Below are 26,867 nucleotides of genomic sequence, written 5' to 3'. Positions count from 1 at the left end.
GCTAATCATTTTTCGAATATTTACTCATTCAACAGGCTGAATTTAGCCTTTGATAGGCAGAAACATAAAATTTGCTGTTAAAAAAAAAAAACCCTTATTCATAATAAATGCAGAAAATGTCTTCAAAATCCCTTATTCTGCAAATAGATATTCCTTTTTTCTTTTTATTTGGTCTTATTTCTCTCCCCCCACCCCCCATTTTGATCATAAAGGACCTAAGTAAGCATCACAAATACTACCTAGAAGGAGATTTTTTTGTAAGCTATTTTACTACTGTTTTAACTAGTTTTGCTCATAAATACATACCTAGGTACAGTTTACAAACATTAGTAAGGATGTTGACTGGATTATGAGGAGCGTACTAATTTGTAGCTTGAAGTAAAAAAAGGTAAACTAATGAAAGAAAAAAATATTTAATTCTTGGTGCTATTAATATTTATGAAGTAGGATAAGTGACTTCAGCTTTTTATATATAGAATCTTAAGATGGAATGGGAGGGACCATTCTTCTTTTCACTACTGACTGACTTTTTCCTTGTGGTGGGAAAACATAGTATTGATAACAGCCAGTTCCTGAGTCTTCTATCTTATAGCTTTTCCCACCAGAAAAGGACTAATTCTTCCCCATTTACAATTTTGAAGCATTTTAGACAAGGATTGTTACTAGCTCAAGTTGGGTCACTAACCAGTTATTAGCTAGGATTATGGAAGAATGTAAGAACCTTTAGCTGCCACACTAGCTATGTGGAAAGTTGCACTAGTGAGCAGGTGGATGAAGCAGCTCTTAGGTAAAGAACAGGCTATTTTTTTTTTCCTCAATTACTAGAGTAAATCACTTCTCCTTGAGCCATTTTAAAGATTTAGCTCAAGTGTCCCCTATTCTGGGAAGTCTTCCCCAATTTCTCCTCCTTACCCACTACCCTTGGCCCTTCCAAGTTATGTTAGCTACACCTCTGTATTCCCAAAGCACTTGAGGATACCCTTGATTTGCACTTACCGCCACTATATTGTATCTGTTGTTTGGCTTTTTTTCTCTCCCAATGTTTTATGCTCTTTGAAGTCTGGAACTATGTTTCATGTTTCTGAATCTCCAGCCTTTAGCTTACAGTATTTCATAAGTTTTTGTCCTTGAATAAGGCTGTTTTTACTAAGAACAAGTTAAAAAAGGTCATTTTTTTAAAAAATTATGTTGAAAATATACTTGATCTTTGTAGGTGCTTGTTAAATACCTTTTTCATGTATTTCATTTATATATCCTAAATATAAAAAATAAGAAAGTTTGTCTTCATGATGTCAGTCATCTATTAGTAACATTAATTGTTCATCTAACTATAAATATAGAATTTTCATTTCTGTATTTTATTTATAAGGATACCATAAGCTTCCTATATCTATCTAAAATAAGAGATGTTAATTATTTAGCACAAATTTTTAGTGTTCCCAGTCTGATCACAAACATTAATAGATACTTTTTCAAGGAGTACATGACCATCCAGTTAAAAGAGTTTCCTGGGATTTTCCTGTGAGAACAAACAATCAAATCATTTTGATTCTGTTAAGAATTTTTTAACTTCTATTTTCTAAGGGTTATAAGATTAAATGTAGTATTTCAATAAATGGGTTATTTTTCTCATATTTTTATAATCTTCCCAGTTCTGTGAATTTGAACTTGATGTTGTCAGCTAGGTGCTTTTTTCTCTGTCTCATTTAAGTTTTTATATCTTAATGATTTCAGCTTCTTCCAGACATTGTTACTGTAGAACTTTTGTATTTCTCCTTAGTTATATGCCCCTATTTCCTTAGCTAGTACCTGTTCTTTTTAAGATCTTGTAGTCCCAATGCTTTTTTCTTCTTTCAGATTATTTTTACTTAGTTGGTTTTTAGTACTTTCTATCCTTTTGCGTTCACACCTACTTTATCTCTGAACTACTATTCTGAAAGTTTGGGTAGTTACCGAACCAGAGTACCTTTTGGGAGAAAAGAATCCAGTTAGCCGAATTACTCATATATATGAACCAATAAGCAACTTATTTCAACTTAATTTGCTGTTCATTCAGTCTTGATTGTATTGGGGGGTGGGGGGGGGGGAGTTTAGAGTAGTGCTTAAGAACACAGGCTCTGAAACCAAACTACCTAGGTTCAGATCCCCTGCTACTCAAGCTGGTAACTTGGACTAATTACTTATCACTCTGTGCCTGTTTCCTCATTTATAAATTGGGGGTAGTAATAGTTCCTATCTCCTAAGGTGGTTTGAGGATTAAATAAGTTAATATACATACACTGCTTAAAATAGTGCCTGGCATATAATAATTACCAGGTAAGTACTTGGGGCTGGTGGTGATGACAGTAGTAGTAGTAGTATCTGATTTGCTGATGAAGAAAAAACAAGAAAGAGACAGCAAATTTGGAGAACTCAGAGGATAGTGTAATAATTATTGCTATTGGAAAAATAGGGTAAAAGAAAATAGATAAGAGATATAACATGAACTATTAGATTTGCCAGTAATAAAAATTTGGAACAAAATTTTCTGTTATTCCACTTTCAAGCTCTTGGATCAGTTGAATCAAGAAGAAGTATCTTATGATAAAATAATTAGTAGTATGAAAACTTTGACCATTTGTAATTACTTGCTTATGTGCAGCAAAATACAAAAGTAAATTATGTCAAACATAACCCTAGATTTCAACTTTTTGAGTCCTTGGTTGACACATTTTTAATAAGGAAAATACTGCAAATTTGTACTTTAAAAATGTGTAGCATTTTGATCATTTTAAAATGCCATATGGAAGATTGCATTTGAAGAGAAAAAGTTTTGCTACTAAAAAGTATTCAAAACCATTGATAAAGTGGAGCTCAATTTTTAATATAATACTTAGTAACAGATTTCAAAGGTTTAAGAAAATTTTGAAGACAAAAACTTAGAAGTGAATTTTTTTTTTAGACTCTACAGATTGAGATTTCTTTTATTTGAATTTTGGAACATCTTGGTCTTATTCACAGAATATCAGTAGAAACCTAGGCTGCAGATCACCAAATTATACCATTACTGGTTCTGTAAAATACCTCAACAGTTCAGGTATTTGATAGAAGGATTTTATTTCCCTTAAAAATATTCAGTTTTGTTGTAATAATTACATTGGCTCAGCTTTAAGTGTTTTTTTACCTTGGTTATGTATTAAGTGGTTTACCTATGTTATCTATTTAATCCTCACAACAGCTCTATAAGGTAAATACTATTACCCCTATTTAACAGAAGAGGAAACTAGGGTGTAATCTGCCCGACGTTACCCAGCAAACTGGTTCCAGAACCTGGTTTCATCTCAAGTCTCTGTGACTCCAGAGCCCCAAGTTTTTAAACATCGACACTGTTTTGCCTCTCATCTTGAAAATGTTAATAGTAATACCTACTTCACAGAGTTACTGTAGAAAAATAAATGAGTTAAATGTAAAACACCAGACAGGCTTTCTGAAGGTCTGCCCCTTTTGCATTTATAGTTAACAAATTTAATAACACAGTCCCATTACTAGTTTCTGTTTAAAATTACCAAATCTTTACTCCTCAGTTTACCACAGACTTTAATGGCTTCCATTACTTGGTGTTTTTGAAGAATATATTAATGAATTTGGCTTTATTGAAGGCCCAACCAAACATTTTAAGTAAGTCACATAATTGTTCTTATTTCTGATAAAAGAGCATTGAAACATTTTGTTATTTTCAATTTACATGGAAATTCTGTAGCCAGCTTTAGAGTAATTTAAGTTAGCTTAAACAGCATTATGCAAAACAGTGTCAAATTTTAAGCTTTAGCCTATCAAAAGCAGAATGCTACTGGTGTGTAAAACATAGAAGGATGAAATGGAGGTTAAGCTAACTATGCATGAAATTGTAGTCGCTAAAGAAATTTCACAGTTGCTTAAAATAGCTTCAGTTTTGTAGTGTCGGTAACATCAAATACATGAATTGATTTCTTCAAAGGAAACAAATTTAATTCAACAGATTATTCTAATTATAATATAAAAACATTGTCCAGAAAGAAGCTTTAAGAAAAAACAAATCTGAATAAGGTTTGGCAACAGTTCAAATTCAGTGTGAGAATCACTAAGACTCCTCAGTAGCAACAGTAGTAAATAATGACATAAATATTTACTTAATAATAATAGCTACTAACATTCATTAAGTTCTTATAATATGAAGGTGCTGTTCCAAGACTTTACATGAATTAACTTGTATAATCCTCACAGCAACTCGATGAGGTAACTACCATTATAATCTCCATTTCATAGCTGAGTCTGGGGCATGGAGATCTTGCCTAAAGTCATACAGCTAACAAGTAGCAATAAACATATGTGTCATATATTTGTGTAACAAAAGTTTTAAAGTTTATTTTGTGCAGTTATTCAGTGGACTGAAAATATTATTTAAATTTATTTTTTATATTTTCTAGATGTGGCATTTCTCTGCCTTTAATATGAAAACTAAATGTAGTCAATTTTTTTAGGTATTTACACATCAGGATCAGCTTCTATCTAAGCATGTTAAAACATTCTGTCACCTTTGCAGACTGTAATATTTAAAAGGGAAATAAATCCTTAAAGTAATTCATAATCTATCTCCAGGCTGTCTTACAACTGCATTTCCTAGACATACCTACCTCAGAGTCAAAATAAACTTTCTGTTTATATATTGAATATTACTTCTTACTATAGGCTCTGAGAATGCCAAAATAAGACAATAGTCACTGTCCTGGAGGAGATGAAGAAATAGACATGGAAATTGGACTACTAGAATGCAGTTGGCAGGATATTCTGTTGGGCTAAAGCATAATATCCAATGTTATAGCTGCTAAAAAAATTAGACATAAAAGTTGTAAGGAGGAAGGAATCAATAAATCTCTTAAAGTTGGCATAATCATGAACTATAGATAGAACCATATTAATCACTATGGAAGTGACCAGTAGAACTAATAACAGTTTAAAAGTTATTGAATGAGATAGGAGGCAAAGGAAAATTTTTACTTCTTCTTTTATACCCTTCTGTACTGTTTCCTTTTATTATTTTTCCAGATGCATTGATTTCTTTCAAGGATTCAGTGAGATGTGTGCTGTAAACAAAATATGTGGTATGAAAGCACGTAAAATGAAGGGTATAACCATTTGACAGGCCAGGTAAATATTACCACTTGCTTATGTAGAAGTTGATGCTTATAATAAGTTGGAAAATAATTAGGAGAAGGTCGTCTCCGGCGAAGGAAAAGTAAATGCAAAGATACAGGGTCATCACGAGAGAGATGGCTGTCTAAAATAAATCAGGGGCTTCCCTGGTGGCGCAGTGGTTGAGAATCTGCCTGCCAGTGCAGGGGACACGGGTTCAAGCCCTGGTCTGGGAAGATCCCACATGCTGCGGAGCAACTAGGCCCGTGAGCCACAACTACTGAGCCTGCGCGTGTGGACACTGTGCTCCTCAAGAAGGGAGGCCACGATAGTGAAAGGCCCGCGCACCGCGATGAAGAGTGGCCCCCACTTACCGCAACTAGAGAAAGCCCTCGCACAGAAACGAAGACCCAACACAGCCAAAAATAAATAAATAAATAAATAAAGTTAAAAAAAAACATTTAAAAAAATAAAATAAAATAAATCAGATAGCTTATTATGAGGACAGATAACGATAGGTAAGTAAGTAGGGCCAGTGTGCCTTGATAAGAAGTTTGGACTCTATCCTATAGTCAGGGGACAAAATATAAGGATTATAAATGGTGAATTGACATCAGATTTGTATTTTAATAACTTTTGTTGGTGTTGTGAATGATAGTTGACAGGGCAGAGGGGAATACTGTTGCCAGAAAAAGAACTTAGATTGCCAGTTTCCAGAGGCAAGATACAGGGGCTTAAGCTAACACACTGGTAGTAAACATGGAGAAGGGACAGATCTGAAATAGATTTAGGCAATAAAACTCACAGGATTTATTAACTGACTGGATTGGAATGCGAAAGGGATGAGTGAGGATGCTTTCCAGTGTTCTTATTTGAGAAACTGCTAACCCCAACATAAGTCTACAAAGGACTTCCATCTAACTACAAGGTAGCCCCTTAAGGCGATGGTGGTGGATGGGAAAAGGGACAGCAACAGAGGATAATTTTTAATATAGCATACAACCCTTAGCTCCAAACTGCCTTTTCAGTTTTCTTTTTGAAGAAATAAGTGTTAAGTTTTAATTTAGCAGCCCATGAATTTTATCTGGGTACCATAGTCAATTCTAAAATAGATAGTATACTTGTCAAAGAGTGCACAAAAAATAAAAATGTGTGGAATGACCTAGTTTCTTTTGTTCTAATTTCATATTGTTGCTCTTAATTTTTGTGTACTGTTTAACTTTTGGATTATTATGGCTTTTTTTTGTATCTGTTCTTAAAGTTAAAATATATTAGGTGATTAATTTTAATAGAATAAAATCATTTGAGCCAACTCTTGTTTTTTATTTCAGATATTTGTAACCTTTCTTAAAGATAATAATAATTGCCCCTTTTTTTATGACAAACAGTGTTCAGTATTGGAGTGGTAGTGGGAACACTAACACAAAGAATTGAATTCTCTTTTGAAAAGCAGGTTTTCCTGCCATATATGACACTTTCATATTCATTTTTTGAGGCTGTTGAATGGTTGGATATTGAACTGTATTTTAACAGGATCTCAGTTTTTCAAGTTAACAGGGATATACGTTACAATTTTCAAACATTTAGGAGCAAAAATACATTGAATTTTTTTTACCGTTTTCTTTACTTACACATGTTACCAAGGGGCTAATTGGTTTTATTTTAAAAACTGCTTACTAAGATAGTCAAACTTAGGGTCATTTTTACCATTCTTTGGATATTTTGGCCTCAGGAAATATAGTGGCATTGTGTCAAGTTATTTCTTTATATTGTGTGATATTCCCTAGGTATTAGTAGGATTGAATACATTGTTCCCAAATGATACCCTGAATTATTCATACTTGTAGCTGAAGTATAGCTGAAGTATGTATAGGAATGTGTGTGTGTCTGTATCTGTGGGTGTATTTGTTTCCAGGTGGAAGTCTAATAGTTACAGTCTTAACCTCTTGCTGATGAAATTCTCTTTGTTTTAGGTATATATACAAATTCTACTTCTTATCACAGTATCGAAAGGAGACTCGTTCGTTTTTTTCCTCAAATTTCATAGTTGAAATGGTCTAATTTAGATTGTGGTGATGTCAGAGAAACATTTTTATTTTATTTTTGTACATTTTCATTGAGCTTTTTAGTGGAACAGTAATTGTATCTTTATGGAAAGATCCCCCCAGTGTACTCCTACCTTCTTTAGAGCCTAATTTAAATTAACGTAGATGTTACCTTGCTTGTTTCTAGTTTTCTCAATCTCAAGTCAGACAGGAGATTCAAAGAATAGCAGTTTAATAGTGTAGTAGAATAAGTTTTAAACTTAGGGACCTTCCTTGGGCACAGTCGTTGTTTTATATTTTTTCAGAGTTTGGTAGAAGGTACCTAAAAATGAATAGTTTAATCTCAGGGGTATAATATTAGAGCATTGTATACCAGCTTGGTTTGCTAAAATTGTAAAACCCAACTTATTTCCCTATTCCTCCGTATTCATTCATCGTTCCTATGCAAGAATGCCATCAGTCAGTGTGTGTATGAAAATGTTAATAAATACACTATTTGCCTTAGACACTTAAGGTGACAAACTAAAATCTTGACAAAAGCTTACTGTAAGATCGCAAACTATTTAGTATCCTGGTTATTTGTCCATGTGTAATTGTAGCTTTTTGTTTCTATCACTACAGGCACTTTAAAAAAAAAAATCACAAAATACAGGAATGACCTTGATAAATAATGAATTAAAATTTAAAACATCAGCAGATCACTAGACATAGTTTTAGTTGGAAACATTTTCCTTGAGAATTAACTGACTAAATTTTGCTTTAAAAAAACAGCTTCTGCATGATATGTTGATATTTTTCCTCTACCAGATGTATGTGAAAGGAGTAAAGTTGACTTTAAGAAATTACACTGGATATAATTAATGTTTAAAGAGTGGCTCACATATACTTGAATGTATCATAATAGGTTTTCATTTAAGATCTCTAAATAATACCTAGCTTTCATCATGTTATAGCCATACTTACTTATTTTTAAATTCCTACATTTTATTTAAGAGCAAACCTTCAGAAGACCTATAAAATAGTTACTCCTCAGATCTGAATTCGTTCAGCAGTCAAAATTTTTCCTTTTGTTCACCTAACATTAGATCATTTTCATCATATTGCTACTTAATATTCAAAGTTTTTTTCAGTTTTTTTCTAAAGTTTTGCTTTAAATAAAAGAGGATTTCAAAAATAAGAATGTATGACTGTAAGCGATACTTCATATGAGAAGAAAAACAGTATTGCAGCATTTGTCTTGCTCTGGTCAGTGTTTACCTGGTTTACCTTTTAGAATTAATTTGGTTAGTCTCTTGAGCAAAAGCCTACTGTTTGATTGTTTTGTAATTTTTGCCTCATTAATTGTTGAGTATAGTCTAAGGCATCCCTGGCTGCCCTTTACAATCACTTGGGTAGCTTTAAAAGTAGTAATATTAATTAAAATACTGATGCCTAGATCTCAACCCAACTATCCTGATTTACGTGGACTGGGGTGGGTTCCAGGGATCAGTAATTTTCAGAATGTTCTCAGGTAATCCAGGTATACAGTAAGGGTTGAAAACACTGCTCTAAGGTCATTTGAATTTGAAAGCTTGAGAAATTTTGAAGTGGCTATTCTAATAACAGAGGAACAATGAATGATAGCCCTGAATAGGCTATCAGGGCTACCTAAGCTCTGTGAAAATGGGTGCACACCTTAAACATAACCAATAGTGTGAAAGAAAGTATTATAATATTCACTATTCTTACTTATTGAGCATCTAAAGAATCCAGGCTTTTTGCATGTTTTTGTCTTTTTTTTTTTTTTTTTTAACTCCTTTTAGCAACTCTGGAAGGTAGGGAATATTTCTTGTTCAGACAGTAAACTGAAGCTCAAAGAGAATGACTTGCTGCCTGTAAGTCACAGAACCAGAATTGGACCCGCATACACATTTGGTTTTATAACTTAAGCTCTTTTCACTGTACCTTAAAAGATAAACTGAGGTATATGAACATTTTTAATAGTTTGAGCAAAAATCAATTCAAATTGGGTAACACCAAACTAGAAGTGGTCAGGAGCGCCCCACCAACAGGAATTAGGGACAAAACTTATGGAGAAGATGCAGAAACAAAGCAAGGAAATTTTTTGATTGGCTATAGCTTAAGTGGTTGCCTTTTTTGGGAAAGCCTAGTTGGCTGTTTGTGATTGTTTATTTTAGGTTTTATTTCTTAACTTTGAACCATTTATAGGTTTAGGTTTGGGTTTGGTTATATAGGCTGCTAATGCCTTAGAACCACCTCAGTGTGATGGCCTCCTTGTTTAATTTAACAATACCATGCTGTATGAAAATTTGATATTTAGTTTGACTTAGTTTAAATAATTAGTTATTTCAAGGTTTTCTTACTGTCATGTTTCTTCAGAGCCATGGATGTCATCACCAACAAAAATATATTAAGTGCTCAGCATTGGAAAGTAGTAGAATATTTCTGACTTGGACCAGGTTTACAGATTTGTTGTGATGGTGGTGGTATGATGGTGGCAGTAAAAGTTAACAAATGCAACACCTTAAAAAAATTCTTTAGAAAATTTACGTAACTCACATGTGTTGCCTTTGTTTGGTGTTATAAATTAACTTAATCTAGGAATCTAGCTATCTGGTAGAAAACAGCATAGACCAATTTTTTTTGTCTTACTGTTAATCTGATCCATGTTATAGCAACATAGTTAGACTTATAGCAAAGTTATCACCACAAAATAAAGGTTTTGGCCTTTTTCTATATGGGAAAACCTCATTAAAAGCCTTACTAAAATTTTATAACAAGAGGTTGGTCAGGTGGGAAAAAATCATTATATTCCAAAAGTAAATTATCAGGGAAGTCTTTCAACAATGAAGGGAGTACATTGTCCCCAAATATTAGGAAAATATATGAATTGTACAGAATTTAATATTAAGATAGGTATAAATAATAATCTTCGTAATGCTTAAAATGTATTTTTTTAATTGCAAAAAAATTAGCTAACTACAAAGCTGAAATTTATTTTAAGAATAATAAATTAAAAATCACTTATTTTTAAATGAGAGGGAAATTAGCATATTCAAAAACCCTGTTACAAATAAGGTAAATTAGTTATAGAGCTGAAGTAGTTAGATATTTCTACTTCCCACCCAGAGGACACTATGAGAAGTTTAGGAAAACTAGCAGTAATGAGTAATATGGAAATAGGTGTGAATTCCCAAGGGGCAAATTCAGTTTTGTGCATCATTTTCATATTTTTCTAAAGGTATCTATATATTTCCATTTAAATTATTTTGGGCTAGTATAATATGATCCTAATGGAATAGTGCCTAGAGTTAGATTGTCTATACAAATAAGGCTTCTCTAATGTATATAGAAAAGAGGCCTACCAACTTGGTATCAAAAATATAAGCTTGCTATATAAAAGTTATATAACTTGTTACTGCTTTGATTTTTCTTCTATTGTTATTTTTCCACAAATGTTTGAAGGTCAGCATTTTTGTATGCCAGTGATGTTACTTTAAAAAGTAAAAATGCTAAAGGTGAAATTCAAGGAAATTTCAAGTTTTAACCTTTTTTAATCCTTTCATAATACTTCATGCCCTTGATAAATTCTAAGTAACATATATTTTCTTGTGTATGAATGTATGTGTTGCCAAAGATGCTTATGATTACTTAATAAGGCATTGAAAATTTACCACAATTTGTAGTTAATTTACCATATTTATTCACCACTAAAAACAAATGTTTTCCTATGAACACTACAAATCATAAATAAAATGCCAAGCTAGCATCACAAATTAATGCTTTTAGAATTTGACTTTAATAATGTTAGGCAGCTTTGAGTTACATTTTCTTTTTGTTTACCCTGGACTGGAACTAAGCATAATCTACAAAGTATGTGAAAGGAACTTGAAATATTTTTAAAGTTACACGATGAAAAAAGTCATTTAATTCCATTAAATGAACAGTTCTGTCCATTCAGCACACACATATTGAACAACAGCTTTGTGTCCAGTTCTGGGGGGAATTATAAGACATTTCCTGTCCACAGTCAAGTTATAGGATATTTATAGTACATTATGATAAGAGCAGAATTCTGTGGAAGTTTACTAGGAAAGTGCCTAACAGAGAGTAGGAGGTCAACAAAAATTTTCCTTGAGGAGCTCACATCTGAGCTGCCTATTCATTAAAGAATAGGTTTCTAATATTTTTTTTTTTTTTTTTTAAGATTTTTTTTTGATGTGGACCATTTTTTAATTTATTTATTTATTGATTTATGCCTGTGTTGGGTCTTCGTTTCTGCGCGAGGGCTTTCTCTAGTTGTGGCAAGCGGGGGCCACTCTTCATCGCGGTGCGCGGGCCTCTCACTGTCGCGGCCTCTCTTGTTGCGGAGCACAGGCTCCAGACGCGCAGGCTCAGTAGTTGTGGCACACGGGCTTAGTTGCTCCGCGGCATGTGGGATCTTCCCAGACCAGGGCTCGAACCTGTGTCCCCTGCATCGGCAGGCAGACTCTCAACCACTGCGCCACCAGGGAAGCCCCTCTAATATTTTTAATTAACGTGTTTTGTGGTGCAGAGAATGGGTTACAAGTGTGCTAGGATACTGAATCCTTCAGTCCTTGGGACAATCAAATGGAGACTGGGGTGAGCAGGGGCCCCCAGGCTAGTCATCTCCAGTTATAAGCAGCCACTTCCTTTTACCCCAGTGCTCCAAACAAGTATTACCGTTTTCAATGCGTCATGATATGAAGAATTTTGGGAAACAGTGGTGTAGAGAAATGCCATCGTATTTCCAGGTAATGGAATCTCCACTTAGAGTTTCCAAGGGATCATAAACTTGGAAATAAAAGATAAATCTAATAACCAAATTTTAATATGGCCTTATATTTTTTATATTCTTAATTCTAGTAAAATATACATAAAATTAAATATTTTAACTGTTTTTGAGTGTTCAGTTCAGTGACATTGAGTACATTCACATTGTTGTCCAACCTTCATCACCATCTATCTCCAGAACTTTTTCATCTTCCCAAGCTGAAACACAGTTATTAAACAATAACTCCCCACTCCTCGCCCCCCCGTCCCTGACAAACACCATTCTACTTTCTGTCTCTGAATTTGACTGCTCCAAGTACTTCATATAAGTGGAATCAAAAAATATTTATCCTTTTGTGGCTGCCTTATTTCTCAGCATAATGTTTTCAAGGGTCATCCTTGTTATAGCATGTGTCATAATTTCCTTCCTTTTTAAGGTTGAATAATACTATTCCATTGTATGTGTATACCACATTTTGTTTAGCCATTCATCTGTCAATAGACATTTGGGTTGCTTCCACCTTCTGGCTATTGGGAATAATAATTGGTATATGAATAACTATTCCAGTCCCTGCTTTCAGTTCTTTTGGGCATATACCTAGAAGTGGAATCACTGGATCATATAATTCTACTTTTAATTTTTTAAGGAACCACCATTCTGTTTTCCATAGTGGCTGCACTGCTTTACATTTCCAACAGCAGTGCACAAGGATTCAATTTTCTCTACATCCTAGCCAACCACTTGTTGTTTTCTGTTTTTTTGATAATAGCCTCTAATGAGTGTGAAGTAGTATCTCATTGTGGTTTTGATTTAATTTCCCTAATGATTAGAGATGTGAAACATCTTTTCATGAGCTTATTGGTAATATGGCCTTATACTTTTAAAGATTTGGGGGGGTGCGAGGTGTCTAACGAAGATTAACAAAATCTTATTTAAAAATCTTAGAGATCATCAGAGTTCTTAATCTGAAATCCATCAGTGGTTTCAGAGTCCATAAGTAACCTGAATTAAAGCAAATTCCATCAGACTCTTAGTATCTGTGCCCCTCAGAAACTTAAGAACTTTATTGATCTAGCCCACAATCACCAAAATGTTTTTTAAAAGTCATTATTTTGAGAGGAGTTAGAATTAAGGTGATTTTTAAATTTCTGTTTTGTGCTTTTCTGTGTTTTCCAAAGTATCTAAAATAAACATGCATAGTGCATGTGATTTTTTGTGCTATTTTAGAACTTGAAAAGTAAAATCCATCTTTAGCTCTTGGACCTACAATTTTAAAAAAGTCTAAAAGCTAAGAAGAAATAAAATGGATATAGTATGCTCTTATGATTGCCTGCCTTCTCGGAGTCACAGCATTCCCAAGTCACTACCAGAAGAATGAGCAAGGCTCTGCCTCCACAAAAAAAGTGATGTTTACTACTGAATCTATTTCAGCCAAGTTCATTGCAATAAAAAAATTGCATTTGAGTTTTTTATAATGAGCTTTTACTTTAAAGAGAACATGCAGGTTCTGTAGCTAGAGAAGCAGTGTTTACCATTTCAGCTGAATTTCATTAAGGGAAATATTTGCATTTATGTTCTTTATAATGAGATCTTACTGGCTTTTCTGTAATATCTTTACATAGTACTCTAATTACTTTTTAAAGGTATTGGGTTTTTGTATTGTTTAATTTTAAAACATTGGTCACTTAATTTTAAAAGCAACCAAAAAGAATTCTCATTATTTATGTTGAATAGATGGATACATACCTGGGTTCAGCTTAGCATCCTAAAAAACCTGTGGGAAGTCTTTAAAATTTTGTGAAGAACTTCCTAGGACAGCTTACCTATTCAAGTTTATCGTCAAGTCTCCGTATCTTCTTCAATCTTTTTGGCTAAGTTTGAGAATATTCCATGTAGGGCTTGAACTCCTCGACTATTTAATACCCTTAGGCCTCCATTTTCTCTTCTGACATTTGTTTGATCTATATATCTGCTTAACTGTAATGTTTGTGCTATGAAATTTTATTTTATAACTACATTTTAAAAATATTAACCAGTTTTTTAAACTCCTGTTTTTCCTTTTGCAGCTGTATGCAGGAGCTATTCTTGAAGTCTGTGGATGAAAATTGGGGAGGTTCCCTCAAGTCCAAGGTATATAAAATCAACTCTAGTAAAATTTAAGTTAATAATTTAAAATCAACATTTCACAAAAATAATTTCATTAAATATTCCAAAGAATAAGAATATTTAAGGTTATACTTTCTCAACAGTATATGAATTTTCTCTACGTTTGTCTTCATGGGAGTGGAGTTTTATAATAATTGTTGAATACTAAGTTACTTGACTCTGAGCAAGCATAAAATATGAAATTTAGATTTAAATACAGCACATGATGAGGTGATTATTTTCTTAAAAGAAGAGACTTTCCTAAGTACCAATTTTATGAGAGCCTTTCTTTTACCAGGTGGAAGTGTAATCCTTCTAAATAACATTTTTAATGTGAACTCATTTATATAAAACTCCTAAGGAACAACTGCATTAAGTGAGAGTAGACGTGTACAAAATAACAAACCATCAAGAAGAAAATTAATTACCATAGAACTTGAGGTGTAGAAGAGAGGAGGTCATACAGGAGGTCATCAGGTCATCATACACAGGAGGTCATCCTGTGTATCTTCACAGAAATTAAAGATAAATATGTGAAAGGATAATTGTGAAAGTGTATTCTTTTAGTTGACAACAAACAGTAATGGAGCTCTGTATCTCCAAAAAGACTTGGACTAAAGCTTTTCTATTCCATCCTTGCATGTCAGCTGAAAATCAGTTTTATGAAGGTAATGAAGTTGTTTTTTTGTTTTCTGGGTTTTGTTTTTTTTTTTAACTAAAACACATAAGTGCTCTATTTATATACCTTATTTTGTTTTTGTTTCTGCTGCCTTTTCCATGATTTCTTGCCTTGTTTACTTAATGGCAAGAGAATTTTTTGGATTTAGTATTTTAAAAAATTGCCTGTATTAGCACATTACCTTTATTGCTGACCTAGAATTGTTTATAATAAAATATTGCTCATTTGGCACGGAAATGTAATCCTTGGATTGCAACTTGGGGACTTGGGGACATTTTATATGAGATCCAGAGCAGATGCACATCGAATTAAATACATTCTTTGTCAGAATAAGCACATATTCTGATGTAGCACAGAATATAACATCCACTTCTGCTTAGGGAGAAAATTCTTTACTCTGTATGATTTATTTTGCCTCAAACACTTAAACTCAGTATTGTACCAGAGTTGTTTGGCTTTTTTTATATCAGTTCTCTGAATGATAATGTGATCGTTCTTATTCCTAAAAAGTTTTGGCTTTTGCTTTTTAATTATATTCATTATTCATATTTACTGAGTTGTCTTATAATCTTTTGTGACTCAGATTTTCACGAGGTCAAGAGTAGCTTGCAGGGCTTCCCTGGTGGCGCAGTGGTTGAGAATCTGCCTGCCAATGCAGGGAACACAGGTTCGAGCCCTGGTCTGGGAAGATCCCACATGCTGCGGAGCAACTAGGCCCATGAGCCACAATTACTGAGCCTGCACGTCTGGAGCCTGTGCTCTGCAACAAGAGAGGCCGTGATAGTGAGAGGCCCGCGCACCGCGATGAAGAGTGGGCCCCACTTGCCACACTAGAGAAAGCCCTCGCACAGAAACGAAGACCCAACACAGCCATAAATATAAATAAATAAATAAATAAATAAAATTTAAAAAAAAAAAAGAGTAGCTTGCAGTTAGCCCTCCTGTTTGTGATATCAGGTTTTCTTATGTCCATGGTAATAATTTCTGCAGTTGCTAGTTCAGTCTTTAAAAGATTGAGTGTAGTTTATTAATCCTTGGATTACAACTTAACTATATATATATTTCTTATGTATAGTTAAATTATCAAACTGGTGGGTATTTGTAGTCATACTGTCTTTTCCTTTTGAGACATTGGATTTTAATTCTATGTATAAATATTTAATTAGTACAAGCTTATTTAAATTAAAAAGATTGTTTAATTCCACAGTCCATAACCATATTTAATATAATTATGTATAATACCAATATTTTCGGAGCCCATGAGAAAGTAATACATTTTTTTAAGTTTACTTAATTTAAATTAGCCACGTCATAAAACGTCAGAAAAAATTAATGTTAAATTATTCCAGAAGAGAGAAGGATTTAAAATTTGAAATGTCTTATCCACATTAAATAACTCAGGGTTTATGAAAAAAATAGTCCCAGATCATATGCCTTAGCTAATTCCAGGTATACCTCCTAAAATACTTTTGTTTTCCATGTTACGGTTAAGTAGGAAAGTCAGTATGTATAAAAACTTCTCATTGTATATTGGACCTAGTGTTTTATCACTTGTGGTGACATCAAAAGTAATGATGTTAAGTAAGTATGTTTTCCTTCTCAAGCATAAGTCTTACCATGATAAGGATATGTCTGTAGTCTGTCTCTATCAAAAAATGTAAATTTTCCCTAATTTTATAGGTCTTGGCAAACTTTTTCTGTAAAAGTCCAGATAGTAAAGATTTTCAGCTTTATAGGCAACAAGGTCTCCATTGCAGCTATTGATCTTTGCTTTTGTAGTATGGAAGCAGCCATAGAAAATATTTAAATGAATACATGTGTCTGTGTTCCAATAAAACTTTATTTATAAAATCAGGGAGGCCCAATATGGCCTATGGACCATAGTTTGCCACCCTCTGTATTAGAATCATAAACCTTCAGACACAGAAAGGAATTTTAAAATAATGTAGAACTGAGAGCAAATAGCTTTTTGCCTCTCGTACCCACTTTGGTTGACCGGTAGTGATGCCTAGGATTATGATGCTACCTTGGAGTTCTGCTGGAAGGAATACTGATTCATTAGCACTATCTTCATCAGTTTTCTCATTTATAAAATGGGTTAATAGGTGGTGTAAAATCGGTTAATATCTACCTTATAGGACTGTTTTGAGGATTAAATGAGATAACATGACTCTAGCATTTGAAACTCTTCTTCCCTTCACTTGTGTGAACAGGTCTTTCTATTCTCCTTTCCTGGCATCTCATCTACCACCCACACTTCAAATATTGGTGTTAGTTAGGGTCTGTGTTCTTATTTTCTTATTCTTTTGAATGATGTTCCACTCCCTCAGTTTCAACTGCAGTGTTCACCTGATGACTCCCAATCCGTATCTTTAAATTTTTCTTTTTTTAGATACCATATTTCTGACTGCAAATTGATGTTTCCACTTGCATGGTCTCATAGTATCTTAAACCATTGTACATATAAGTCACCTGGGGATCTTGTTAAAATGCAGAGTGTAATTCTGTAAATTTGGTTTGCATCCTGAGATTCTACATTTCTAACAATCCTATAGATTGTGGCCTACATTTTTAGTAGAGAGGCGTTAAACCCAGCATGTTCAAAAACTAAATTAATCCTCTTCTCTGATAAAAGTATACCATCTTCTTCCCTGTTTCCACAAATGGCAGTATCATCAAGCAAAAGTATAAGCATGAAACCCGAGAGTCATGATCAATATTTCTTTCACACTTTATACCCAGTTAGTCACCAAGTTGTGTCTCTTCCCCCTCCTTAATAAACCTTCATATCTTTGGCCTTCTCTATGATTTTAATCAGCCCCTTAGCATCTGTATCTGGAAGGATTAATTACTTATTATCTGGCCTGCCTGTCTCTTTTCCCTTTTCTTCTATTCTCTCTTCTACACAACTACCAAAAAAAAAAAACCTTTTCCATAAGACAGATTTGATTATGTGACCCTCTTATTTAAAATTACCTGTAGTTCCCCATCACATATAAATGTCAAATTCAGCATCATATACAAGACCTATCATGGCATGGATTCTCTTTTCTAGGTTCACATATCTAGTTTATGTGCAGAACTATTTGCAGTTCTCTGAACTCTGACCTCTAAGTCTTTGCACACACTGCATATTCTTCCTGACTTATGCCTTTACCCATTTTTGTGACGAACCCCTATTCATTCCAAATTTAGTTCAAGCATTATTTTGGGATTGGCTTTGGACAGAATTTTACACCCTCCCCTTTGTGTTCCATAGCAGTTCCCACATAATATTGTAATGTACTTATTTAATTTACTGGTCTTCTGCCTCTACCAAACTAGGAACTCCTTAAAGCCCAGAATTTTTAAATTTGTTTTATCACTAATGTATCCCAAATCTTTCTAACACTGCACCTCACATTAAGAGGAATTCAAATATTTATTGAATGAATGAATGGATTTGCTAAATTTATCTAATTCAAAGGTGGCTCCACTTTTGACAAATGGGAAACTGGTGAAAAGCCTGTGTTTACATTGGTTATATAGCCTTTATGAATTTATAGTCTTCAAATAGTCCTTTTCTGACTTTATTATTCTTATCTGAAAAGTCATAATCTTTTTAGTTTGTTTTGTCTTCATTATTGTACCTCCAGTCTCCCCAGATTCTCTTATTTAAATTGCCGTTCTCTGAACGTTTTTAAGTGCTTTTAAATTGTCTTGTTGGGAGGACCCAAATGACTCATGATTTTGCACTCCAGATAGTTTGTAAGTAAATATTCTTGTTTTAGAAATACTCTTCGATACCCAGTAGTTTTCACTGAGCACAATTGAGAATTCAGTTCTGTTGATGTTTTTTGTTGCTGCTGCTCTTCTCTTTGTATTGTCGTTTCTGGGTATGATGTGACATTTTTGTTTATATTCTGATTCAAATATACTTATTTCTACTCAACGGGAAAACATCTAATTATCATTCCATGTAATTTTATGTGGCAATTCACAAATCTTAATTGTACCTGCCATAAGCCCTTACTTATTAAATCTTAAAACCAGTAGAGTACATTGTATGACTACTTGTAATGTGACCAAAGGTACATTGTTAGATCTAGCCAAGTGTATTTTGCCTGTATATTTTCACTTGTTTATGATTTTGAAAATAACATAGTTCAAACATTTTTCTTTGACCTCAAGACATATCCTTCCTATTATCCCTCATCCCCACTTATCCTCTTTTTGGAATGAGGAGGAAGATAGATTTTTATTTTTTAATACTCTTCATAGTTAACTTTGAAGAGCCTCTGATTTATAAGAAGAGTACCATGACTTTCTAAGCAGTGTATATAGCAAAACTTGGCTCTAAGGTCTCCTAGGCAGCTACACAAATGACATGCTGGTAAGAATCTTGAGGACAAAACTGAAACATTCAACGCTAAACTTAATGTTTTCTAATCATTTCTGCATATTTGATCGTTTTGAAGTGTTATTTACAAATCTGCCTTAGTAATTGACAAATAATTAAATTGGCATAAGAACATTTTCTTGAAATAGAGTGACTGAATTAATCTCTTTAGGAATCTCCAAACTGATATCACTTAGTTATTTTTAAAACAGCAGAAAGTAAACTAGAAAAATAAGTTACTCTGAAGTCTTTTTTGCAAGTCTCTTATATGCTCGTATAGCCTATCCTAGTGCCATGTGTATATAGTAAGTATTCAAATATATTTTAAAAGATTAATTTACTGCCTGTAAAATGTGATTTGCTACCACAGGGTATTTAATAGATATTCCCCTCAGTCAAAATTAGGAGCTTGTAGATTTATACATAGCAGAGAGAAGAGAAAAGAACTGATGAAGATAGTCATTAGTGACTCATCTTAATATTTCTTTTCAATTTATTCCCTCATTCCGGCCTGTTAAAAAATCTTCTGAATGACAGAAAGTTATAGGTTCTGTTATAGATACAAAAAAAATATTTAAGAATAGTTCTTTTCTCCAGAGAAGTTTCTTATGTAGTAGTGACCACACTGTGTATTAAATGATGCTTTGCACAGATGTGCATATAGCATTTGCCAAAGGAATGGTTATAAAATGCAACAGCATATCATAAGCTCATTTTTGTTTGGGCATTCAGGAGTATTGGACAACTCTTAAAGGATGAAGTTAATAGAGAAGACATTCTAATAAGCCAGAATAATATAATCAGTTTTATTTTGAACTAAATTTAGTAGGGGAAGTTTAGATGGGATATCTGAGTGTCTTCCAACAAGCCTGCAGAACCTTAAAGAGAAAAAGCATTTACTAATCTTTGTTTAGTTGTCCTAGATGCACATGTATAAAGATCTTCATAGTGAAACATGTCTATCGTGCTATTGCTAGTTAATTCTAAGTTTAAAAAATAAGTTCTCAAAAGCACGTGTGTCACTATAAAATCTAATTAGAGTCTGATGCAAATGATAACAGAACTGGAATTAAGAACTGTCCCCATTTAAGGTATCCAAATGAAACATCCCACTTGTATTTATCTTTTTTAATGTATTCTAAAATTTTTTAACTTGGACAATTAGACGTGATCATTACTAAAAACTTGGTAAAATGTAGATCAACAACAACCCAAAAAGGAAAACATTTATTTAAAACTTCCCCAAACCCTATGCTCCAGATATAACCACTATTAAAATAATAGTTACTGTTTTGAACTGTTAGGTATATTGTGCTAAGTATTTTATATTTTCTCACTTAATTTTTTTAAAGATTTTGTTCAATGCTTCTAGGCTTTTTCCTTTGCAAATATATATTTATGGATAAATATATAAAAACATTAGTGTAAATATATAAAAACAATATCCATCTTTTTATAACAACCATGGGGAACAAACTGATCTATAAACCTTTATATATGAGTTTGCATTTATATCACTAAATACGGATTAATATAATTTTTAAATGATTGGATGCACTTCATAGTGGTCCATGTTAATTTATTTAACCAATAGCCTTTTACACACTTAGATTATTTTCAGATCTCCAGACTTGGTTAGCAGGATCTTATATATCTTTGCATTATAGTGTAATTATTTCCTCAGAATAAAGAAGTTCCTAGAAGGAGACTTGCAGATCTAAAGAGTATGCACGTTTTAAGACTTTTGGTTCACTTTGCTAAATACCTTTCAGGAAGGATGTGTCCATTTACATTTCTCCCACAACTAAGCCCCGGCAAAATCTTCTCTACCCCCTCTCTAACCTTAAATATTCTTTTTAATTTTTGCCACTCCAAATGAGGTTACCTCATTGTTTTGACAGTTCTTTGATTATTTGTGAGGTTGAACATTTATTTCAAACGTTTAGTGACCATTTGTTTATTTGTATATTACATGTTCCTGTCCTTAGTTCATTTCTCTAGTACCTAGTATTTATTTTTTTCTTATTAATAGAAGCTCTCTTGCATACTGTGGAAGAGATAATTTTCCCCAGTATGTCATTTTTACTTTGAACTTTGTTTATAGTAGTGTTTTGCTGTACTGAGTGTCCATTTTTATATAGGCACATCTATAAAGCATTTTCTTTAGGATCATGCATAAGAGAAGAATTTTATATTCCATATTCCAAGTTGTCTGTGTTAAGTGCTATGGTAGTATTCTGAATCTTTTTTTTTAAACACTTATCACAACTGAAATTATCAGTGATGTGATTGCTTGTTTAGCATCTTTCTTCCTCACCAGACTATAAACTCCATAAGAGCAGGAATCCTGTCTGTTTTATATAGCTTTATATCTGCTATCTGGTATACAATAGATATTCAAAAGTATTTATTGAATAACACACACACACACACTCCCAGATGCACGCACACATAATCTCTCTCTCTCTCTTTGGTTTGCTAGCTTTACCATATTAAAAAATCCAGGTATTTTTATCTCTCTAGATTTCCTAATCAGTTTCTTTGTTTTATCATTCTGGTATAAGTATCACATAGTATACTAATAAACAGTTGAACAGATTCTCCCGTATTTTACTTTTTCTAAACTGCCCTGACTATTCTCCAACATTTACTCTTTTATTATTATTTTTTTTAATTTATTTATTATTGTCTGCATCAGGTCTTCGTTGCTGTACACGGGCTTTCTCTAGTTGCGGCGAGAGGGGGCTATTCTTTGTTGTGGTGCGCAGGCTTCTCACTGCGGTGGCTTCTCTTGTTGCGGAGCACGGGCTTCAGTAGTTGTGGCTCGTGGGCTCTAGAGCGCAGGCTCAGTAGTTGCGGTGCATGGGCTTAGTTGCTCCATGGCATGTGGGATCTTCCCGGACCAGGGCTCAAACCGCTGTCCCCTGCATTGGCAGGCAGATTCTTAACCACTGCGCCATCACGGAAGCCCTCAAACATTTACTCGTATAGCTGAGTTTTACTGTCATTTTGTCAAGCCCTCAAAATCCCATTGTAATTTGGGATTTTTATTAATTTGAAAAAATTAACATCTTAAAATATTTAGTCTTCCCATTGAAGAATATGGGGTATCTTTCCATTTTATATGTGTTTTAGTTTCCTTGGTTTTTCCATATAGGATCTAATTTTTTATTTATTGAGTTTATTTCTACTTTTTGTGTTGATCTTTGTAGCTAGCTTGGATATGGAAGTAAACAATTTGAATCTTTTTTTCTTTTAAGCTTTCGTCAGGAGTGATAAACCCAGACTATTCAGAGGACTACAAATCAAGGTAATGCAATTTTAATGGGATCCTTTTTTCCAGCATTTTCTTTTTTTAATTAAAAATTATTCAGATATTTTAATTGACTTTATTTTTTAGTGCAGTTTTAGGTTTACAGGAAAATTGATTCGAGAGTTCCCATGTACTCCCACCCCCACCCTCCAGTTCCCTTATTAACATCTTGCATTGATGTACATTTGTTACAATTGATGAACCAATATTGATACATTATTATTAACTAAATTTCGTAGTTTGCATCAGAGCTTATACTTTGTACAGTTCTAGGAGTTTTACCAAATGTCATGTATCCACCATTACAGTATCATACAGAAGTTTCACTGCCCCCAAAATCCCCTGTGCTCCACACCCCACCAAACTCCTGGGAACCACTGATCTTTTTACTGTCTCTATAGTTTTGCCTCTTCCAGATTGTCATATAGTTGGAATCATACAGTAAGTAGCCTTTTCAGATTTCAGATTTAACTTAATATGCATTTACAGTTCCTTTGTGTCTTTTCTGCAGCTGGATAGCTCATTTCTTTCTAATGCTGAATAATATGAATAGTATTCTGTTATACCATGGTTTGCTTTTCTATTCACCTATGGAAGGACATGTTGGTCGCTTCCAATTTTTAGCAATTATGAGCAACAGTGCTGTATACATTTTTGTGTAGACATACGTTTAACTTATTTGGGTAATTACCTAGGAGCACGATTACTGAATCATATAGTAAGAGTGTTGGGCAGTTTCTTACAAAGCTAAACTATTTTCCAAAGTGCTTATATCATGTTGCATTCCCACTAATAATGAATGAGAGTTATTGCTCCACATTCATCAGCATTCCTTATTGTCAGTGTTTTGGATTTTAGCCATTCTAATAAGTGTGTGATGTTATCTCATTGTTGTTTTCATTTGCAGTTCCCTAATTGAGAATCTTTCCACATGCTTATTTGCCATCTGTATATCTTCTTTGGTGTATCTGAGATCTTTTGCTCACTTTTAAAAATTTTAATTATGGTAAAAAAAAAACTTAAACATAGTTAAGATGGTAAGTTAAATGTTAAGGGTGCAGTTCAGTACTGGTAAGTTAAATGTTATGGGTACAGGTCAGTAGTGTTAAGTACATTCACACTGTTGTGCAACAGATGTAGAATTTTTTTGTCCCGCAAAACTGGAACTCTATACCCATTAGACACTAATTCCCCCTCTCTCCTGCCTCCAGCCCATGGCAGCCACCCTTCTACATTATTTCTATGATTTTGACTACTTTAGATACTTCATATGAGTGGAATCGTATAGTATCTGTCCTTTCATGACTGGCTTATTTCACTTTAGCATGATGTCCTCAAGGTTCATCCATGTTGTAGCATGTGACAGGATGCTTTTTCTGCATCTATTGGTATAAGATTTCCTGTTTAGCCTGTTGGTAGTAATAGATTACATTAATTCATTTTCAAATTTTGCACCAGCTTTGCATACTTGGAGTAAATCCAAATTGGCCATGGTATATAATTCTTTATACACTGTTGGATTTGATTTAATATTTTGAACACTTTTGCAACTATAGGCTATGTAGTTTCTAATTTTTGGACTAAAATGAGTTTTTGAATAAAAAATTGAATTTTTAAGAATAATTTATGTAGATAACCTGACCCAAAAGATTTTAGTAGTAATGTTATTGGTTTATTAGCATAGGGGACCAATTTCTAAATTCCAGAAATGGGTTGAGAATATACCAAATGCAAATAATCACATCAGAGCTGGTCTCCATCTCTAAAGTTCACAACTCTAGAAGACCTAGAAAAACTGAAGCATAATTGCTGAGTTTCTCAGCTCCCTTCATCATCACTGCTGCATTTTTAGTTACATGGTCCTTAATTTAGCATTGAAGACTGATCACTTAATGAATGGGATCAGGTTTGTTATCACATTTACCCAGAATCAGAATTCCTCAGAGCTCTCTGGTGAAATATTGGAACCCACTAGTAGGTCTGAAGTTTCAGGAATCCAGCTGAATTATAAACTAATTACAACAGAATAAATTTTCTTTGGTTTAAGAAATCTAGTGAAAGTCCAATACAGAATTGTCTTGATAGTTTGTATGCACAGCCTATTTCAACATGGCTCTTAAGAGTCATTCTCATTCAATATTTTGAACTTGTCTGCCTCCTTCTTTAGATTTTCAACTCATTTGAGAGTTGGAGTGTGTCATGTATGCAATAAATACTTGTTACATTCAAGAATAAGCTTAAATCCCAAGTAAACTGCTTGATACCAACAGGTGTTTCTCTTCAGAAATAAAATGTGATTTTTTTTTAATTGTCATTTTTGATGAAATCCCATTACACTCTTTTCTAAAAGACTTCCTTTAAGAGCTGTTGTGATGTTATGTCTAAAAGCTTATTACTGTTAAATTTAATTAAGCTGGATTGAATTGATTTGGACTTTGGTTGAAACTGAAAGGGCTCTTTCTAAGCAGAAAATGATCTTCCTCTTTTTTGTAGTATGTTCGCGGTTCAGACCCTGTGCTAAAGCTTTTGGACGACAATGGGAACATTGCTGAAGAACTAAGCATCCTCAAATGGAACACAGACAGTGTAGAAGAATTCCTGAGTGAAAAGTTGGAACGCATATAAATCTTGCTTAAATTTTGTCCTATCCTTTTGTTACCTTGTCAAATGAAATATCACAGCACCTAGAAAATAATTTAGTTTTGCTTTCTTCCATTGATCAGTCTTTTACTGTGAGGCATTAAACATCTAATTAAAAGTTGAAGTGGCAGCACAACCCATGTTATGTAAGGAGTTGGCAAGCTTAACAAAACCCATTTTTTATGTTTCCATCCTCCATTTGTTGATACCACTAACAAAATGCTTTGTAATAGTCTTGTGGTTAATTATGCAAATGATAATTTGTGATAATTGGTCCAGTTTTACGAACAACAGATTTTTTAATTAAGGAGGTTAATAAGGGAGATGATTACTGTGCCTCATGTGCTGTGTGCTTTTTGAAAGTGAAGACAGAAAACTACAAAGCAAATAAGATATACCGAGCCTCAACAGATTGCCTGCTTCCCAGATCCTCTCATATTTTTGTATTACCCAGCTTTCCTTTTAATAGAAACGTTATAGTTTATAATGAATGCACTGCATAAAAACTGTATGGCTTCATTATTGTAGAACAGATTCAAGATCTACGGTAAGAGTGAAACATTCACACAAAGATTCGCATTAATGAAGACTACACAGAAAACCTTTTTGTGGATTTGTGTGGATCTGATATTTAGCAAATTTTTGTGCTTTACATTCTTACAGAAGAGTAAAGTTAAAAATTATCATTTGTAAGACCAAAATATAAATAAAACATTTCAAAAAATCTATCTGAATTTGAAATCTATTTGTTCTTTCATGTTTAAAAATGACATATTTCTCAGTGCATTTTTATTTTCTTTTCATATAAGCCTTTTTTTTAAGCTAAAAACACTAAAATGTCTACATTGTTTAAAACTTCTAACTTATTGTGGGTAATACTATTTTGGCTATGATTTTTTATTTGTCAGAGTGCTTTCATTTATGAACACATTTTCATTTATATCATATAAGGAATTTCTCTTAAAATATAGTTTTTTAGGAGCTATTAAAAATGATTTTTCTTTGCTTAACCTTCTATGTGATGAAAGTGACTTCTTAAAGGGTGGTGCACTAAGAGCAGCATTCATCCAAATGACTTCAGGTCATTTAAACCTTACTAACTTAACAAATTGGTCTAATATCCTATTATGTCAGCTCAGTCTTAGGATAAGTTCTTATAATCTGGAAACTTTTATTTTTTATTTTGAATTAAACTATCTTAATGAAGGATATTTGAAAATCTTGAAGATAACTCTACCAGAAAATGTTTGTAGAATATTTAACAAAGGTCCGTTATTAATCTTTACTGGCATTTTATGTCATGTCATTTTAAGACATTTTTAAAGCCAGCTTGAGAATGAAAAAATACTATGAGAAGTCCTGGCAGACAAACTGTGGTCTATTTTTGGTCATCCATAGTAATGGAGAGGGCCATCACTTTGATAGTACAAGGCCCTGGATAATGTACTAATCCCTAATGGTGGTTATTACTTCAGAGCAAAAGGGAGGTGAAGCCAATCATGAACAGTGGGAAAAAACAGCACGAGAGGAGTTGCTGCCACATACAGAAAAAATAGTTGGATAGAAGGCATGAAACTTCAGAACTTCTGGGATTGGCATAGAAAACTAATTGGACTATTCTCTGAGCAGGAAGAGCCAATCAAATGAGTATCTGGCACTGGGATTTAAAGAAAGAAGCCTGAAAAGTCTATTATATTCAAGTTATTATTAGAGATCAAAAG

The 26,867-nt window shown here is 33.4% G+C and overlaps 1 protein-coding gene across 2 annotated transcripts in view; it reads left to right on the top strand.

The window, feature by feature from the left end:
• Positions 1–25,874, top strand: part of SELENOF (selenoprotein F) — a 37,878-nt gene extending 12,004 nt beyond the window's left edge. Inside the window, exons 3-5 of one of the 2 annotated variants that reach the window (XM_007173054.3) lie at positions 14,058–14,121; positions 22,454–22,503; positions 25,000–25,874. In XM_007173054.3, coding sequence (XP_007173116.2) covers positions 14,058–14,121; positions 22,454–22,503; positions 25,000–25,131 — 246 coding nt within the window. In that variant the 3' untranslated portion in view covers positions 25,132–25,874. The remainder of the gene's footprint in view (positions 1–14,057; positions 14,122–22,453; positions 22,504–24,999) is intronic. The other variant, XM_028164210.2, reaches the window with a different exon arrangement.
• The last annotated feature ends 993 nt before the right edge of the window (positions 25,875–26,867 follow it).

This window comes from Balaenoptera acutorostrata, chromosome 1 (genome assembly GCF_949987535.1).
Source record: "Balaenoptera acutorostrata chromosome 1, mBalAcu1.1, whole genome shotgun sequence".
Classification (NCBI taxonomy): domain Eukaryota; kingdom Metazoa; phylum Chordata; class Mammalia; order Artiodactyla; family Balaenopteridae; genus Balaenoptera; species Balaenoptera acutorostrata.
Note: the sequence above shows the minus strand (reverse complement) of the source record. Positions and strands in the feature narration are given on the sequence as shown.